This window comes from Lynx rufus, unplaced genomic scaffold (genome assembly GCF_022079265.1).
Source record: "Lynx rufus isolate CCGP_SWC_20201006 ecotype Redwood Valley unplaced genomic scaffold, mLynRuf1.p SCAF_8, whole genome shotgun sequence".
Taxonomy (NCBI): Eukaryota; Metazoa; Chordata; class Mammalia; order Carnivora; family Felidae; genus Lynx; species Lynx rufus.
This window is the reverse complement of record NW_025814896.1, coordinates 121,291,767-121,310,302: the sequence shown is the minus strand read 5'-3', so window position 1 is coordinate 121,310,302 and position 18,536 is coordinate 121,291,767. Positions and strand designations below refer to the sequence as shown.

At 37.1% G+C, this 18,536-nt stretch overlaps 1 protein-coding gene across 7 annotated transcripts in view; it reads left to right on the top strand.

Moving 5' to 3' along the window:
* The window catches only part of NCOA1 (nuclear receptor coactivator 1), a 186,474-nt gene that overhangs the window by 114,573 nt on the left and 53,365 nt on the right, over nt 1-18,536 (top strand). For all 7 annotated transcript variants that reach the window (XM_047067823.1, XM_047067826.1, XM_047067824.1 and 4 more), the window contains 4 exons: nt 2,908-3,085; nt 5,233-5,412; nt 6,706-6,801; nt 11,431-11,571. In XM_047067823.1, the coding sequence (XP_046923779.1) occupies nt 2,908-3,085; nt 5,233-5,412; nt 6,706-6,801; nt 11,431-11,571 (595 nt within the window). The remainder of the gene's footprint in view (nt 1-2,907; nt 3,086-5,232; nt 5,413-6,705; nt 6,802-11,430; nt 11,572-18,536) is intronic.

Sequence of the window (18,536 nt, the reverse complement as noted above, 5' to 3'; positions counted from 1 at the left end):
CTCAGAGAATATTCCCTGAAACATTACCAATCTCCTGGGGGTGAGATTTTGGCAGATCTTCTACTGTTTCATTTTCATACTTAAACAATTTTTATAGGTATATATATCGTAATTAAAAAAAAAAAACAAAAAATAGGCATTTCCAACAAGAGACAGGCTATCTGTACCTCAGGAGTAGGGTCAGCAGGACGATTCTGTAAGCACGAGGGAGTCTTTGTAGACCTGTTTTCCAAGCCAGTCTTTTCTGGGGAAGCTCAAAAGAAATATGATGCCCCAGACTTCACAGAGGAAATGACGAGTCCATGTAACTGAGGCCAAGCAGGGACCTGGTGAAAGTTCTACACTCCCCAAAGGCTGATCAGCTGCATATTCCAGAGGCCAGTTACTAGAATAACTTCCCAGCCTGGCAGTGAAGTCAGGTACAGTCAGTGGGAGGAGAACTTGGAGAAGCCCCAGTAGGTCTGTGGAAAAGGATACCGCAGGGACTCCAGGCCTGCTACGATGAAGGAGGACTTTTAAGTCCTTTGGATTTTGCAAATACTTTAAAAATAATTGCACCAGATAGTCCAGGTGAATTCCTAAGCCTTACTGGTGCTGGATGCTGTGCCCATCATTGGCCAGTGTTCACACTGGACAGAGGTGATCCCGGGAGTGGGTCTTGGTCTCTCCCATTCCCTCTGCAGGTAACAGGCGACGTCCAGAGATATCCAGAGACAGACATGGAGAGTAAGAAAGCAAGGGAGAGAGTAGCTGTGGCTTTGAAGATAGAGAAGATAGACAGGGTTGTCAAGGAGGCAGAGAGGGAGGAGCCGTGAAGGATGCCCTGAAAACTAGGTGCAAAAACGAGAAGGTCGTGCTGACGAAGCAGGGTACTATGGCCCTTGGAATCGCCATGGAACAACCAGATTTTACTTGCCTGTCTTTTTCTTGCTCTAAATTATGACACTTAGTTATACCCAAACTGTTCTTGATTAAACTCTTTTGACAGATCAAAAATAAGATAATGAAGTGAAATTGTATTTACACTGAATCAATTAATAGCTAAGAACATTTTAAGTAATTTTTACATCTACTTTTTAAAAAAATGATGTATCTGTATTTCTGTTGTTCCTATCGTCATATCACCTGCTATGAAATTCATAGCTAATGTCAAAAAAGGTTAGAAATGACAGTGCTTTCCTGTGCTCTTGTAAACAGAAAATAGTTTAGCAAAGGGTTTATCTGGTGTTGAGGTGTTTAGATCATTAATCACATCCCAAGGTTTTTATTGACATTCTATCTTCCTTGATCTCAAACAGTGATCCTTCCAAAGTAATCAAAGGATATTGCATTATCACATTAAAAAAAAATGAGTTTAAAGCACATTGAAACTGGAAGATGTTTGAGCAGGTAAAAGGTTTGTAAATGTTTAAACTGAGAAGAGAAGTTTTACAAGTATGGAACCGGGGTCATTTTGACAACAAAGTCACAACTATGGTACATTTCAAAACATTTCAAAGCATTTTCATATGCTGGCTCTATAGCATAGGTGTCTTTTTGAAAGGCAGTTTACTTATTCATTGTTTAAATATCATCTTTACCCTGGAGGGACAAAATTAAGTGTGTTTATTATTTGGAAAACATCTGCTAGGTAACATATTATCATTACCACTTGTCATCCTAGAAAAGGTCAGCAAATTTGGGACACTTGCCTTTTTAAAAAAGAAAAATGAATAGCCCATAACAGTTAGCTCTTTTAAGAATTTTGCCATGGAAAACTAGACACTTCTGGGTATAAAACAGATTTTCATTGTCATTTTACATCTTGTTACAACATCCTATAAATGTTCTCCTTTTTAAAGGTCTTGTTTTGACTGCTCGTATATATCCTATAGCAAGTAAACTACAATATATTACAATAAATGGAAAGATTATAAATAAGTAAGGTGCCACCCTGCTCAGTCTCTTCATTCTGGATCTTCTCTCAGGCTTCCATGGTTTGTGATATGTGACTGTCTAGACTGAGTTGAGGTATGAGGGTTTTCAGTGTTTATTAAGCTGAATTTCTTCTTTATATCTTAGATTGCACTAGAAATAGAGGTTCTAACTTTTTTCCTGCACCTCTGTGGATGTGATGCTCCCCTTAGGGCATGCATATATATATATATACACACACATATACATATCCCCTTTTGAAGACCCCTAGCTCTATCTCAGAGCATGGGAAGCCCTCTGTGATTTGGCTCCCGTCTACCTCTCCAGACTTATTTCCTGCCATGAGCCGGTCTTGTACCATGTACTCCCAACAACTCCAAACTGCTTTTTTGTTCCTTAATGTACCACACTGTCCCCTCTGCCTAGAATGTTCTTCCCTCATTCCTCTTCCTCTCCACCACTATGCCCTATGAAACTCAGCTAGGGGCGTCTAAATAGCCTTTCTGTGCCTCCTCCCACCCCACCCCAACCCCAAATTAGGTATTTTTCCTTGTGCTCACAGAACACTCGGTGTGTCTCTGACACTGCATCACTGGTATTTTATTATGTTTGTGTCTCTCTCTACCACTGTCCCGCAAGTTCCTTGGGGGTAGAGACCTGTCGTACTTAACTTGTGGTTTAGAGATGTTTATGACTGAGTGAATATCAGTTACTTCCTTCACATCTGCTACTTTGAAGTTTCTCTCGCAGAAAGAGGGTTGATACATTCATTCATCCCTGCTGTACATTCCTTTACAGTCTGTTTCAAAATTCTGTCCCTTCCACAGAGAACATACAGTGTTAAATCTTCTGTTCAGTCTCCCTTTTTTTTTAACTTGACATATATTTCTGATCTCTTTTTCAGTAGAGAGATGTGTATGTTTATTTTTCTTTCATTTTTTAACCTCCCACCCTCTTAATCCTTTTTTTTTTTTTTCTTTTTTGGCTTTGCAGGCTTTGGATGGATTTTTCTTTGTTGTGAACTGTGAAGGGAGAATTGTATTTGTGTCGGAGAATGTGACCAGCTACTTGGGTTACAATCAGGAGGAATTAATGAATACCAGTGTCTACAGCATACTGCATGTAGGGGATCATGCAGAATTTGTGAAGAATCTGCTACCAAAATCACTAGGTACAAAGCAATGTGTTTTTCAAAAGAATATGAACTCTCTCTAGCTGTTTCTTACATTATATAATTGTTGTGTTTATATTACATAGTATCATTTTGAAATAAGTTCCAACACATTAAAAATATTTTTCAATTTAATTTCAGCCTGATGTGTAAATACGAAGAGGGAGTATCATCAAATAGCTGGTAGAGAGCATTCCTTTTATCCTATTCCTCCAGCTTATGACCTAGCCATGTGACAGTGGTGAGAAGCAGAGTAGTCACTGCCTTGCCACTAGAAGCTTCTGCTTGAAACTGCCTTTGTTTTCGGCTTCGATTATGTCCAAGAAAGAGACACATATATATCCTTCCCACCACCCTGCTCAAAAAGAAGAAAAAGGAGGAAGGGAGGGAGAAATATACTGTCAAATTACGTATATATTAAAATGAATATTTTTGGATGTAAGTGGTTTCAAACTCAGATGTTCTAAGTATGGGTACACAGGTTGTTTGCTGACAAAGGAGCCTAGCTGAGAGGACGGATGGGGTCTGATTTCCAGCCTCTGTTCCCTTTGCTACACTGTGTGCCTATTCCGTAGCCTGTATGTACTCCCAAAGTAAGGGAGGGCCTTGGCTAGAAATTCTGTGTAACTAATACACACATGCAAATTGAATGTTATCTGTAGCTCTTTATTTTCGACATTGTTTGCTCAATGGAAAGGAAGCCTCATTCTTTGAAAAGAGTAGTTAGTACACGTTTATAGTACCTGGGGGCCTGAAATGATTATTTCTATTAAAATCACTAGTTAGATATTTGAATTATCAAAGGGTCTTATGTGCTTTGGTATAGCATTTTACAGTGTAAATGATTTTAGAGATGATACAGTGGATTCCTTTATTTTAAAGACGGTGCAGGGGCACCTGGGTGGCTCAGTCAGTTAAGCGTCTGACTCCTGGTTTGGCCTCAGGTCATGCTTTCACAGTTTGTGGGTTCAAGCCCTGTGTTGGGCTCTGCACTGATAATGTGGAACCTGCTTGAGATTCTCTCTTTCCCTGTTTCTCTGCCCCTTCTCCATGTGCTTGCATGTGTGCACACGTGCGTGCTCTCTCTCTCTCAAAATAAATAAATAATGATAAAGATGGTGCAGAGATAAAGTAATTAACCTCACCTCACAGCTAGCTCATAGCAGAACCAAGACTCCTTCTTCCAGTACAGGTTTGTTTCCGTGATTTCCTCTAACACTCTAACAGTTACACGGTGATGAGATCGTAAAAAGGAGGAAGGGTCAGTGAAGAGAATAAAGTTAAAAGAAAAACAAAAAACTGTTGGGAATGGTGAGAGAAGAGCCTTAAAAACCTTCCAGCTGCCACCATGGTTTGAATAGAACATTGTAACTGGGAAATGGTGTCCCATCACACAGTGATTATCATTTGAAATGTATAGACCTATTTTCTATAACTGAATTCGGTTTTTTATACCGAGTCAGGTAACATTTATGTTTAACAATCATTTTTATGTTATAACTTATTGATTACCCACTATATTTGAGGCATTGTTGCATATAAACTGTGCAAATAAAATAAGGTATAAGAATGGTTATAAGAACCCAAGGTTGGTCTCTGTCTATTCTAAATATTTTTTTGAGTCACAGTCTCCTTTGAGAAACTGAATCCTGTCCCCAAAAAAGGTGCACATGTACACAAGCCCATCCTTAAGAATACACACCTGCCAGGTTAAAACTCCTGCTTAACAATGGATCTGTGGTTTCCAATCAGGTTTTCATTTCTAGGATGCAACTGGAAACAAATAGAAAAGTGCATTAATTAACTGCTTGTAAAAATCTCAGCAAAAGAGCTAGGAAGTTATTAATTTTTAATTTTGTCTTTAACTGTTTATACAGACTGTTAATGAATTAAGAATTTGTAAGGCCTTATTTTTGAGGGGGGATGTCCTATACAATCTGTTAGAATATTTTACAGTTTTCTGATTGGTAGACATTTAGATTTGCTAAGAAAGATAAGTATCCTATTGCCTCAGGATAATGTGAGACCTGAAGAGATCTGTCTTTTAATCTGAGTATCTGACGAAGCAGGTGGCTATAGGTATGTCTTTTGTGTCCTCCGAGTTTTTCACCTTATTCACAGACATATAATCAATTTTTCTTCCGCAGTAAATGGAGTTCCTTGGCCTCAAGAGGCAACACGACGAAATAGCCATACCTTTAACTGCAGGATGCTAATTCACCCTCCAGATGAGCCAGGCACCGAGAACCAAGAAGCTTGCCAGCGGTATGAAGTAATGCAGTGTTTTACTGTGTCACAGCCAAAATCAATTCAAGAGGATGGAGAAGGTAAAACAGAGGGTGATTTTAAGGTGTTTGATCGCTTTTTCCATGACTTTAAAGACCAAGGAGGTAATTGATTATAAGTAGCCTTTTTCAGATAGTATTGGTCACTGTATTATGCATCATAGTGGCTATTCAGTTTACTACGTATTTCTTAATACTTAAGAAAAGAACTGCCAACATGTAGACTCACCCCTTTAAAAAGCCCCCAAACTCTCAGTTTTAAGCTGGCATTCCCACTAAAATGTCAAATTCAAACCAACTTGCTGCCTAGAAATAAGAGACGCAGCTAACTGCTGCCAGTTGGAAATGTACCAGATATAGCAGGCTGTTGAACAGCTCTGATTTTTAGAAAGTTTCAAGTTTAGAGTGTGGGGAACATTGGAGAATAGAGTTAGCATTTTTGAGGCCATACAAGGTAATTTATAAGGAGAAAGCTTATGAACAGATGAAAACACAGCTGAAGCTCTAATATGAACATGGTATCAACATGGCATTGATTAAAATCTGTGACAGTGGATGAATTTTCCATGTGAACTAGGCTGAGTTAAGAACACCACAAATTGGAAACTGGAGTAAGGACTAGGGAAGGTAGTAGATGAGGACTTAATCAGATGCAAAAAAAGGGCCATGCATGTAGCAGGCTTCACCCGTGAATGGGTGCCACAGTCAACTGAGGACTTTTTGTAAAATGCACATGCCAGTGCCAGCCTGTCTTGTATGACTGAAGTTCATGTTTAGCTATGCGGTGTTGTGTGTAACACTCAAGAAAATTGGAAATGGAACTTCGAAAAAGTTATGGGTCCCAACAACATAAAGTCCTTTATCAGGAGCAAAATAATGTTTCTTCAGAAAGAGTTAAATGTTTTTGTCATATGGTAATTTTTATCTGCACAGTGGTTATAAGAATAATTTCTGTGGCCATTAAGTACTGATAAGTATAGGAAATTGACTAAGGACTCTATTTTTTAAAAAATCACTGTGTTGCTTAAATCTAGTGAAAACTACTTCTTCAAGTTGTTATCATGCAAGTACATGAGATGCATCTGTCTCCTCTGGTTTTTGTCAGAACATTCAACGGGAAGGGATAATGTATGCTAACTGGATCTCTACCTGGAGCTGCCAGCTTTTGGTTACCAGCAATTTTATCACTAATACTATATTATTAGATCAGAGCGGCTCCGATATTGTGTCAGATCCCGTAACATGTTGTTTTTATAAAAACCATTAGTGGCAAATGATAGATGTGAACTGTTTTCTGCCCTCCTTTCTTCAACTTCCCCTTCTTGTTTTGGGCAGATTTCCAGTCATGTTTGATTTGTATTGCACGGCGATTACCTCGGCCTCCAGCTATTACCGGTGTAGAATCCTTTATGACCAAGCAAGATACTACAGGTACTAACTGCAAAGTTTAGAATTACATCCAGAATTTTGTGTTCGTCTGTTCTCTGCCATTCAGCTTCTGTTCACCAGTCTTATACAAAAAATACTTTAAATGATAGTCCTGATCTTGTGCATTTTATTTTAATTTTAATTTTTTATTTTTTTAAGATTTTACTTTTCAGCAAAGTCCACACCCAATGTGGAGCTCGAACTCATAACCTCAAGATCAAGAGTCTCATGCTGCATCGACCAAGTCAGTCAGATGCCCCATTGATCTTGTGCATTTTAGATGCTATAATCATTGTCATGAGCAGGGTGCTGGGGGGAATATTATAACTATTAACATATTGTTTTGGTTATAAATTACTTTTCATAATCATGGAATAAAATTTTTAAAGAAATTTGGCAATGTAGATGTAAATATATTTATTTATAAATGGTGGCTTTAAAATTATGCTTAAATGTATCTAGCTATTTCTTTTTCCCTTCTTCTTTTTCTTTAAATGTATTCAGCACATACTGATCGAGTGCCTAGAAGTGACTGTCACTATGTGTGACTGCTCAGGTATACAAGGCTGAGCCAAAAATCAATAACACAATTACAAATTGTGGTGCATTTTATGATGGAAAAGGTGTGAGATGGTAAAAGGGAGGTGAACAGGGAGAACCTGTTTTTAAATTAGCTGGTTAACCAGTGCCTGTCTGAGGAGCTGATACGGAGCCCTGAGCTCCAAAGGATGAGGTGGTGCAAACTCTGCACAGGGTGGAGGGGGTGGCGAGGAGGGGTCATGGTGCGGGGTGAGGACTCCTGATTGAGGGAGGAGAGCTGTGATGGCACTCAGGAAACAGACAGGCGTGTCAGGCGAGCTGAAAGAAGGGCAGCAGAGCCCAGAGTAAGTAACGGTAGGACTTCCAGAAAGTAAGACCCTCTTTGGAAAGGCCTGCTTCAGATTTGATCTTTGGCAAAAACAATCTGTTGTTGTTCTTTACAATTTTACATAGAATTTTCCATATGTTATGTAATCTTCACTTTGAACACACCAAGTTTCATACTTTTACATCAGAGTTAGGTGTGTATCACTTGCCTCTCTCACTTTAAAATAGGGATATTTTAAAATAGGGATAAGATACTACAGATAGATTTTTTTTTTTAGCAGGCCAAGGTTTAAACAGTCATTTCTACTGAATTTTATTCTTTGTGAAAATTTGGTTTTAATGTACTTTTTGACCTTTACCATTTTTATAAATGTATTAATATTTGTTACAATACTTATTAATGTTTTAGTCCCAGAAATCAAGTATTCCTGTTGTGTTCCTTATTCTTGTGTTTTTAAAGATAAGCTCCCAGCTGCTCTAACTAAAGAGTACATGGGGATAAATTAGCACAAATAATAGAATACAGTAAAGAGAATATCTAGGACTTGGAGATACAGAATCTGAGCGTAGTAATTATCACTTAACCGTAACTTTCTTCGTTCCCTTTTTGAGTCTGCCATCTACCTGTCCTTTTCCATTTTCCACCAATGAACAGCTCTGGAAAAATTTGATAACCTTTATTGAAAACTAAAACCACTAAGGCATGGAGGAAAAATAGGGTCCTCTGACAAATATAACTGGTCTTTTGTGTCAGTAAAACCAAGTAAGGGCTGGTGAGATAGCAGAATAAGAGCTTGCTGGAAAGGATGATGGTTAGGCTACAGGATAAATGTGGAAGATGAAGGATGCTTAAAAATTATGAGGATAATTTAGGAACAATATATTTCAGCTTTTCCTTATATTGAATTTCTACAAATTGAATCATTAATTGTTTTAAAAGAAGACTGTATTATCCCATAGGGACACTGTTGTGACTGGTAGTTTTGTTTCTGGCCAAGGACCCAGCATTACTATCTTAGATATACCTGATTTAAAAATAAATACATAAAAGTTTAAAAATTGAACTCCGAATCATGAAATAATTATAAACCTACAGGGAACCTCAGGGATCACAGACTTTAGCCTACCCATTTTACAAATGATGGAATGGTGCCTTTTCCAGAACCATACAGCTAATTGTTGAGAACAGATATCCTTAGGCCCTAATATAGGACCCTTCATTTCTGTCGCATTGCTTTCCACCAAAGCACTAGTAAAAGGACATTACTGTACTGTATGCACTTATTACATAAAAGATACCAGAGGAAATGTAAATAGAAGGAAATAAAAAGGTACCAAAGAAATAAAGTGTTCTTAAAATGTAAAACTAACGTTTTATTATATCATCAAATTGATTTAGATTTAAAACAATAATAAACTAGCTATAATAAATATTAGATATTTAATTCCTTAAATTTTAATAGTAGTTTTAACTCTCCATGGGGTGGTTCATGTCCCTTAAAAAAAGAAGAAGTCTTCTACCAGGAAATGTTGAACAGGGGCTTACTGGTTTGTCTGATTGGTTGACTGGTTGGTTAAACTTTCCTCCAGCAAGCAGAGGTACTCTAAATCAACCTATTCATGATTCTCTTCTAAGATAGTCTCTGTATTACCTAATCATTTGTTACCATTGCTAATAATTGAATCAATTTCTCCCTTCCAATCCTGCAGCTGTAGACTCTTGCTCTTTGTGGTTAGTACTGACATGACCGCGCGCGCGCACACACACACACACACACACACACACACACACACCTCCCTTAGTCATTGCCTGTTAGAAGCATTGTTGCTTGTGAAGATCACATAACAGTTGATTTTCTGCTACAACCAACTCTTGACCTCTGATGTAATAAGAGACAAAAGATTAGGGGCGCCTGGGTGGCGCAGTCGGTTAAGCGTCCGACTTCAGCCAGGTCACGATCTCGCGGTCCGTGAGTTCGAGCCCCGCGTCAGGCTCTGGGCTGATGGCTCAGAGCCTGGAGCCTGTTTCCGATTCTGTGTCTCCCTCTCTCTCTGCCCCTCCCCCGTTCATGCTCTGTCTCTCTCTGTCCCAAAAATAAATAAACGTTGAAAAAAAAAAATTTAAAAAAAAAAAAAAAAAAAAAAAAAAAGAGACAAAAGATTAAATAATTACAATTCTTAAAAAATCCAGAATTGTCTATAGTTGCAATCAAGGGTTTATCAGGCTTTGCCCAAGCTATTCTTAAATAACAAAATTTTCTTATTTAAGTTGAAATTTCTACCATTTACATTTATGCCAAGACTTGGGTGACAGCCTTATCAGACAGACTCAGATATATCAGATTCAAGACTCTCACTTAAAGAGGCCTAATATGTTTATTTCCAAACAAACCAAGTGAAATATATATAGAAGGGATTAGTTAAAATGAGAACACACAAATAGTACAATAGATTTGAGTTGATTGTGAGAAGAGGAAAGATAAGGAAAAGACAAATCAGACATTCACAGAAGAGGAAACATGAAAAATACTCAACCTTATTCATTGGGAGGTACAAATTTAGAGCATAAACATTTTTCACCTCCTAATTGTAAAAAATAAAGACTGACAGTACCCCAAGTGATGGAGAGGATGTTGGATTAACAGTAACTTCTATATAAATTCCTAGAAAACAGTTTAATATTATGAAGTTGAACGTTCACATAACCTATGACTCAACAGTTTTGTTCCTACGTATATACCCTAGAGAAACTCTCACACACATGCACCATGGAAAATGTAGATGATGTTCACAGAAGCACCGATTATAAAAAAAAAAAAAAAGGGGGGGGGGACAATTTAGATGTCCCTTGACAGGAGAATGTAAAAACAGAGGGTTGGGGCAAGTGAGGAGTACACACATGATGGGATCGTATAGCTGATGTTCAAGTTCTGAAGTTGGATGGTGGGTTTGCAGGTTTTTATGTTATTAATCTAATTGTGCATGTGTGTGTGTGTGTATAACCTGTATTATTTTGTGTTAATATCAGGTTGCATCAAGAAATAAAACAGATCTGAACAATCCCAAACTGAAACAGTTGGTCCCTGGTTAACCAAGGAATAATTTACCTGAATTCTTCCACAGCCATCTAGGAAATTTGTTCAAATAGGATGACAATAGCAAATCACCACTACATTTTTATAAAGCATATGTTCTTTGTGCAGAATGTCTTACAAATCTTAGGTTCCGACATATCTTTTTCTGATGTAACTTTTATTGCCTTCAGTCTTTGTTTACTCTCAAATGCCCAAGACGAGGTAGAAAAGGAAGGTCTTGCCTACTTTCTCGTATTCTCTTCACTTAGTTAATGGAAATTAATTTAAACCAAAATAATATATTTCATCTCTGCCTCTCCTTCCCCAATAAGTGTTCCAGTCGTTAGGATATATTAGAGTAGGATCCAAAGAGCAAGTATGAGGAGTTGGACCTATATTAGCCTCTGCACCTTCAGGCCTTTGTAGTTTGACTTTAATGCTTGACTGGAATGGAATTTTAGAATATGATGTACTAATATACAACACCCTCAAGGCCAAAACAATTTTTTATTGTCATGTAAGTGATATGCTCCATTATCATATGTAACAAAAATTAATAGTTTGTTAATGTTTTTGTCCATTAAACATTTAGGAGCGGCAGCACATTTCTTAGATGTAGTTGTTAATTTTGAAATATGGATGACTTATATCAAGAAGCTATCACAAGTGTAAACTTTGATTCTTCATGTAGGCAAAATCATCTCTATTGATACCAGTTCCCTGAGAGCTGCTGGCAGAACTGGCTGGGAAGATTTAGTGAGGAAGTGCATTTATGCTTTTTTCCAACCTCAGGGCAGAGAACCATCTTATGCCAGACAACTGTTTCAAGAAGGTAAAGTTTTTTCTCTCTTAATTACTTTCATTAACCTTGTTTTTTATTCATATCAAGTAATTTATGTAGAACTTATGGCTTGATAAGTATTTTCTCCAAATTACAGTTTTTGCAATAATCAGTTTTAGGAAAGGAAGAAATGGGTAAGCAAAGTAATTCATGAGTGGATCCTGAATTTGGGATGCACATTTTAAAGAAGAGGATATCATGTGGTGGTCACTCACTCGCTCATTCATTCATTCATTCATTCAGCAGACATGTATCAAGTTCTTCACATACATAGAACACTATTTCAGATGGCAGGGATACAGTGATGACTAAGAAGCAGGGTTTTGCCCTTAAGGAGCTCAAAATATATTAGGACAACATATGACAACTTTAAAGATCAGCGTGACATGGCCTTATGTCTAGAGGTATAACCAAAGAAGAAAAAAATTAATTCTGACTTGGAGAATCAGGGATGGCTGCAGAGAGAAAGTGATCATTTCATCTGGCTTTTGAAGATCATTCCCAGCAGAAGAGACATGTGAAAGGGCTTCTAATTAATATAGAAATCTGTATTATACGTGTTGACTTCATTACTGTTATGGTTCCCGTATCACCTGACTCCTGTTGAAGTTTCAAGTTAAAATATGTCATATGAAATTAATAATTGTATAGATGCTGTGTCATAGTACTATGGGAGATAAAACAAGTATATTCCTTGCCCTTAAGGAACTTAACAGTATTACAGGAAACATAGGGAAAATTATTTGAGAAAGTTCATAGAATTTCACAGGTGAGGGTTTTGATACACTTTTAGAATATCACAGAATTATGGTAGCCTAATACTGTGTTCCCAGTATAATTTATTCTCTATTCTCTAATAGTTTCTTTGCAAAGAGACTCTTCGTATGGCTCTTCCTAAATGGCAGTGTAAAAATAATTTCATTATTCTATCACCCTTCTTAATTTTAATATTTCCCCATAATAGGTTTCCTAACTTAATAGATGATTTGCCATTCATTACATTGTAGGTCAGCTGCTTCCAGATGATACATGGAGAGGAAGCAGCTTGATTTTTTTTGTTTTTTTCAGGAACCCATCTGTATGAATCTCACTAGTCTGGTTACTGTTGGGACAACTTCCTGGAGACTAATAGTTCTCCAGTGGGACTTTTACTAGACTGATACCTTCCTCAAAGATGGTATTTCAGTGGATAAAACCAAGAGTCTGTATTTTTTTTTTAATGTTTTTAAGTTTATTTATTTATTTTTGAGAGAGAAACAGAGCAAGTGAGTGAGGGAGGGACAGAGAGAGCAGGAGAGAAAGAATCCCAAGCAGGCTCTGCACTGTCAGCATGGAGCCCGATATGGGGCTCGAACTCACAAACCATGAGACTGTGAGCTGAGCCGAAACCAAGAGTCGGATGCTTAACCGACTGAGCCACCCAGGCGCCCCAAGAATCTATATTTTTTTTCAAGTCCCCAGGCAATTCTGAAGTGCAGTCAGGTTTGGAAACCATTGAAGTAAGCAACTATGATGCCATTTACTGGTTGCAAACTTTGTGACTCTCTCTACCAAGAATGGCACTTGAGTTTTGCATAAGTTTGAGTCTCGGAGCACTATCTCCATTCACTGCCTAAAATGCTGAAGTATATGATACTCTTAAGTTTTTGCCTTAACTTTTAAGTTGTGACTTCCAAGACTTTAACTGAAAGATTTAATTTTATTTGCCTATAATTTATATATATATATATATATATATATATATATATATATATAATTTATATAAAATTTATATATACTTCTGCAGGTCCAGATTATGATCTCATTGTCTAAATGACTAGGTTCCCTGTAGATGTAACTGAACCACAGTTTATGTGTTTCTAAACCATTAAGAATCCTCTATAAAGCAGATTGATTAAAGTGTAACAAGTAACTGTCATTCACATATGAAGTAAAACAATTTAGAGTAAAATGTAAAGAAATATAATTCAGCACCTTTTCCCCATTAGTCATTTCTTCATGTCCTTTTCTTCCACTTCTTTTGGGAAGAAAACATTCCTCAACAGAGATAACTTGTATTTTTCTCAGCACTGTTGTCCAGAGTTCACATGACTCTGATTATATAGTGTTTTGGAGATTCTGGACAATTTGCCAGTGTTCATGGATTGAACACATCTTCTGATATTTCGTACTCAGATTATATAACCTGGTAAGAAAACGATCCGTGAAACCCTCACATGGGGATCATCTGGTAAAGATGTTGACCCGCTGAATGAAAATCTGTGAGGCCCCAGGTATCTTAAACTCCCAAGGCCGTGCTTATTTAAGTACATCAAGTTTGAGGTCTGTCCAGAGTCGGAAGAGGTCTATATTTGCATTTGCTCCCTATTTACCTAAGGACAGTGTGAAAGAGTGAAATTATGCCACTGTGTGAAACTTGATTTTGTGTGACACTTTTAAAAAGTTAAAAGTTTATACAATTCCATAGTGATTGATATTTAGGCAAGAAAAATTTGCCTTCCATGTGTTTTTTTCTGCTCATTAACTTACTCTTTGAAGGTAGTGGCTGGTAGAAAATGATAATATGCATTAAACTTTAAATTAGTTCTTAGCGTAGTTTTTCAGCTGCTTTTGACAGAGATAGTGCATGGACTTTAAAAAAATTTTTTTTGGGGGGCGCCTGGGTGGCGCAGTCGGTTAAGCGTCCGACTTCAGCCAGGTCACGATCTCACGGTCCGTGAGTTCGAGCCCCGCGTCAGGCTCTGGGCTGATGGCTCGGAGCCTGGAGCCTGTTTCCGATTCTGTGTCTCCCTCTCTCTCTGCCCCTCCCCCGTTCATGCTCTGTCTCTCTCTGTCCCAAAAATAAATAAAAGTTGAAAAAAAAAAATTAAAAAAAAAAAATTTTTTTTTAACATTTATTCATTTTTGAGAGACAGAGCACAAACAGGGGAGAGGCAGACAGAGATGGAGGCACAGAATCCAAAGCAGGCTCCGGGCTCCGAGCTGTCAACCCAGAGCCCAGTGCAGGGCTCGAACCCATGAACCATCAGATCATGACCTGAGCCAAAGTCAAACGCTCAACTGACTTGAGCCACCCAGGCACCCACCTGCTCATGGACTGTTTTTAAAGGGGGTTTACCATTTTATTTTCTAGAATCAAATTTGTAAACACACACACACATTTCAGTCAAAGAATATGTGGGAGCATTCAGCATGAACTAGATTACGCAGTGGTTCTCCACTTAGATTAGGGAGAAATGGGGATCACAATCACCTGAGGTACTTTTTAAACTAGGTCCTTGTAGGTGTTTATGGTTTGAAAAGGTTTTCCAGATTTGGTTCAATTGAGAACCATTCCTTTCAAGAAAGGTTTGGGTTAAATGCATCCCAGAGGTCCTTGATAAGATTCATTGAGGGAAGTTGTTAAACCAGATTTCTGGACTCCACCCACACTACTGAATCAGGCTGTATAGTCTAAGATGTTTTCTTACAGAGAAGTTTGGAAAACATAAACCTACATTCCACAAGACATTAATAGCTATAACTAAGAAATTATGTTTCGTGCTGAATTCAGTTTGGGGAATGTTTCAGTCCCCCACTCTTGAGGATTCATAAGACATAATTAAGGTATTTAAGTTTCTGGGAGGTTCCACCTTAAAGGTACCTGTTTAATTTTGTTATCCAGACTTATTTTTCCTCAGAATACTTCTTCCTGTAGCACATCTATCAGCATTTAGGGAGAGTAGCATTCATGGGGAGTGTTGGTCTAGATAACCTAAGAAAGTTTTATTAAAGAACTGCTTATTTATTATCAGTGATGTAATGGATCATCATTTCTTGGCTTTGAAGATGTCCATGATATATTGTTATATTGAAAAGTATATATGAAAGCACAGCATATATAGTAGGACTCACTTCTGTATGTTTGTTTATCCAATTCTAGAAGGCTTACAAAATGTGAACAGTGGTTATCTCTGAGTGATGGGATTACAAATGACTTTATCTTACTCTGTTCATTTCTCTATTAATGTTATAATCACAAAATAAAGTTATTTTAATTTAAAAAATCACTAGACAATTGGAAGGAGTTTATAGTATCAAGAAGTTTGGAAGCATTGCTGTAAAACATAAGCACCCATATGAATGATTAACCAGGATGTTCTCTGAGACTTGTGTAATGTGGTTAATATCATGGTCCGTATCACAGAGTTAACTGAAAATCTTTTTTTGTCAGGCTTGTTGAAAGTATTTAAAATATGAATTTATTTTTCTTTTTTAGAAATTTTGATATACTGAATAGGGTTTGCTCATTGGTGATTGAATATCTTAGAGCATCGAGGGGTAATTTTTTTTCTTTACCTTAATAACAGTTTTTTAAATTGCATTCTTTCTGCACGTATCTAGGGAAATACCAAAAGGAAAAAGAAGTCTCTCCCAGCATTGACTTGTAGTGCTCTGCCACACATTTTATACCTACCCATACAGTTACTGTCAGTAGCGCATGCTTATTGAGGTGATCTCGGCACTAGATTGGTGGAGTCACAAACCCAAATAGCTCTAGTTTTACAGCTACTATGGCCAGAGGGAATGGTTTCCTTTGCTTCATAGCTCTGTTGAGGCCTATTCTGGAGGGGGGATGAAAACAGTTGTTATTTTAAAGGTTCCTAAAGAATTTCGGGGGTGTCAATAATGCCACATCAATGGTAACCCTTCACACTAAGTGTTCTAAAAATTGTAGAAATGGACACAGTAGTCAGGAATTACAATAGTAGCTAGCTATATACCTGGCAGACCTTGACTGGAAAACAAGGCCAGGAGCTATGATCAAAATGACATTCCAAATAGTTTTGTCCAGTCATAAACCTTGAAACCCGTTTAAAGTGAAAATTTGGTGTGCAGAGCAAATGTTTATCCAGCCAGCTCTGTAAAGCTGTAAAATCATGTCTTAATTCAAAATATGAATGATCATTATATAGGATTGAAGCTATTGGTGTGAATGGTATCTAGGGATTGGTTGAATATGTATGACTCAGGACGTATGTACTTTGTGTTTGTTTTTTCTTTGGTGTTTATTCAGGAAATATTCATTCAGTACCTGCTATGTACTAGGCTCCATATGAGATATTATCTCACAACATTACCGGCTCCGTTTTAGTGATAATGGGCGAAGGTTAATTTGCATTATGAAGTCCTAAACTTGTAAATGACAAAGTCAGAGTTCAAGTCTAAATCTGACTTCTAGGCTCTTATTCTTTTCATTGAACCATATTACTGTCCTGTTTACCTTTCTGTCTGAACAGTTGAGCACCAGAAGAATTTTAGTTAACTGGATAGTCTTAATTAAGTTCTAATAGTTAAAGCTTTACTCTATTTAATATTACCTTTGTTTCTTTTCAAAGAGTGACTGTGTGAATTATGTGTGCTGTCTTTTTTCCACACACTACCATCCAAAATAAATAATCTAACTTGAAATTTTTAAGTGTAGTGATTTCCTTGAATAAAGTTAAGAAGGGTTCCCCAATTTTGGAATTTTTACTAGTTTAGATAGATATAATCCTACAAGTTAAGGCAGCCTAGTTACCAAAGGACCAATCATGTTTCTGTAATCCACATTAAAGATCTTAGTGTTCCCATGCTGGTCTGAGTTTCTAGTTCTTTCTCACTTTATACAGCTTACCAACAAATCAAGAAATTTCTCTCCATTAATTTTCATTATAAAAATTAAGTCCAGAGTCATGTAAGAGCAAGAACATAAACTGAGATATAAGCATTTATCTTATCAGCTAAGATTTAAAACCTATCCTTTAAAGAAAAGTTATAGTAGTTGATCACAAGTCATTATTAGTCTGTTTAGATGAGATTCAAGTTGAGGGTCAATCAGCAAGTATTTACTGGGTGATTTTATATGCAAAGCATTGTGCACAATTCAAGGAGAGTGGAAAACAAGAATGGGACACAGAACTAGCCCTTATGTTTATTTTAGCTGATGAAGAAAAATAAATGTCTGAAGTTATCTGCCTCTTATTTAAAGAGATACAAAAGTGACTTCACTCATATGGAATGTAAGATAGAAAACAGATGAACATAAGGGAAGGGAAGCAAAAATAATATAAAAGCCGGAAGGGGGACAAAACTTAAGAGACTCTTAAATATAGAGAACAAACTGAGGGTTGCTGGAGGGGCTGTGGGTGGGGGGATGGGCTTAATGGGCAAGGGGCATTAAGGAGGACCCTTGCTGGGATGAGCACTGGGTGATATATGTAGGGGATGAGTCACTGGATTCTATTCCTGAAATTATTGTTGCACTATATGCTAACTAACTTGGATGTAAATTGAAAAATAAATAAATATATTAATAAAAAATAAAGAGATATAGAAGAAATGTTTAGGAAGCAATGAAAAATAAGATTGGAAATGTAAGTGGTAGTCAGATTGTACATAGCCGTATTGTCCAGTATGGGAGACACTAGCCCCATGTAGCTATTAAGTAGTTGAAATGTGGCTAGTGTGACTGAGGAGCTGAATTTAAAATTTTATTTAATTTTAAATTTAAATAGCCACATGTGGCTGGTGGATACCATATCGGACAGTTCAGCTCAATAGTGAAGAGCCAGTGTTTTCCAGCAGAATGGGGAGATCCTAAGGTCAATAAACAATGATGAAGAAATAGACCAAATGGCATAAACAAAATAACATGAAATATCTCTTGCTTGGCCCTTTACATAGCTATAGCTTTATCATTATCCCAAGTTAATAATTTATTTAAAAATGCTACTTTTTGTTGTAGATAATATTTTCCAAAACATATTGGTAAAGATTTAACAGTTTGGGATTTAGGTACACCAAACATTTATTTGTATCCTTATACAAAAATTACTCATTTCCTTTAAGACTGTCTTTCATTAGATATTATTTCATTAAGTACTAAATTTCTCCGAATGTTATATTTGGTAAATGTACCAGTGATTTGGCCGAAA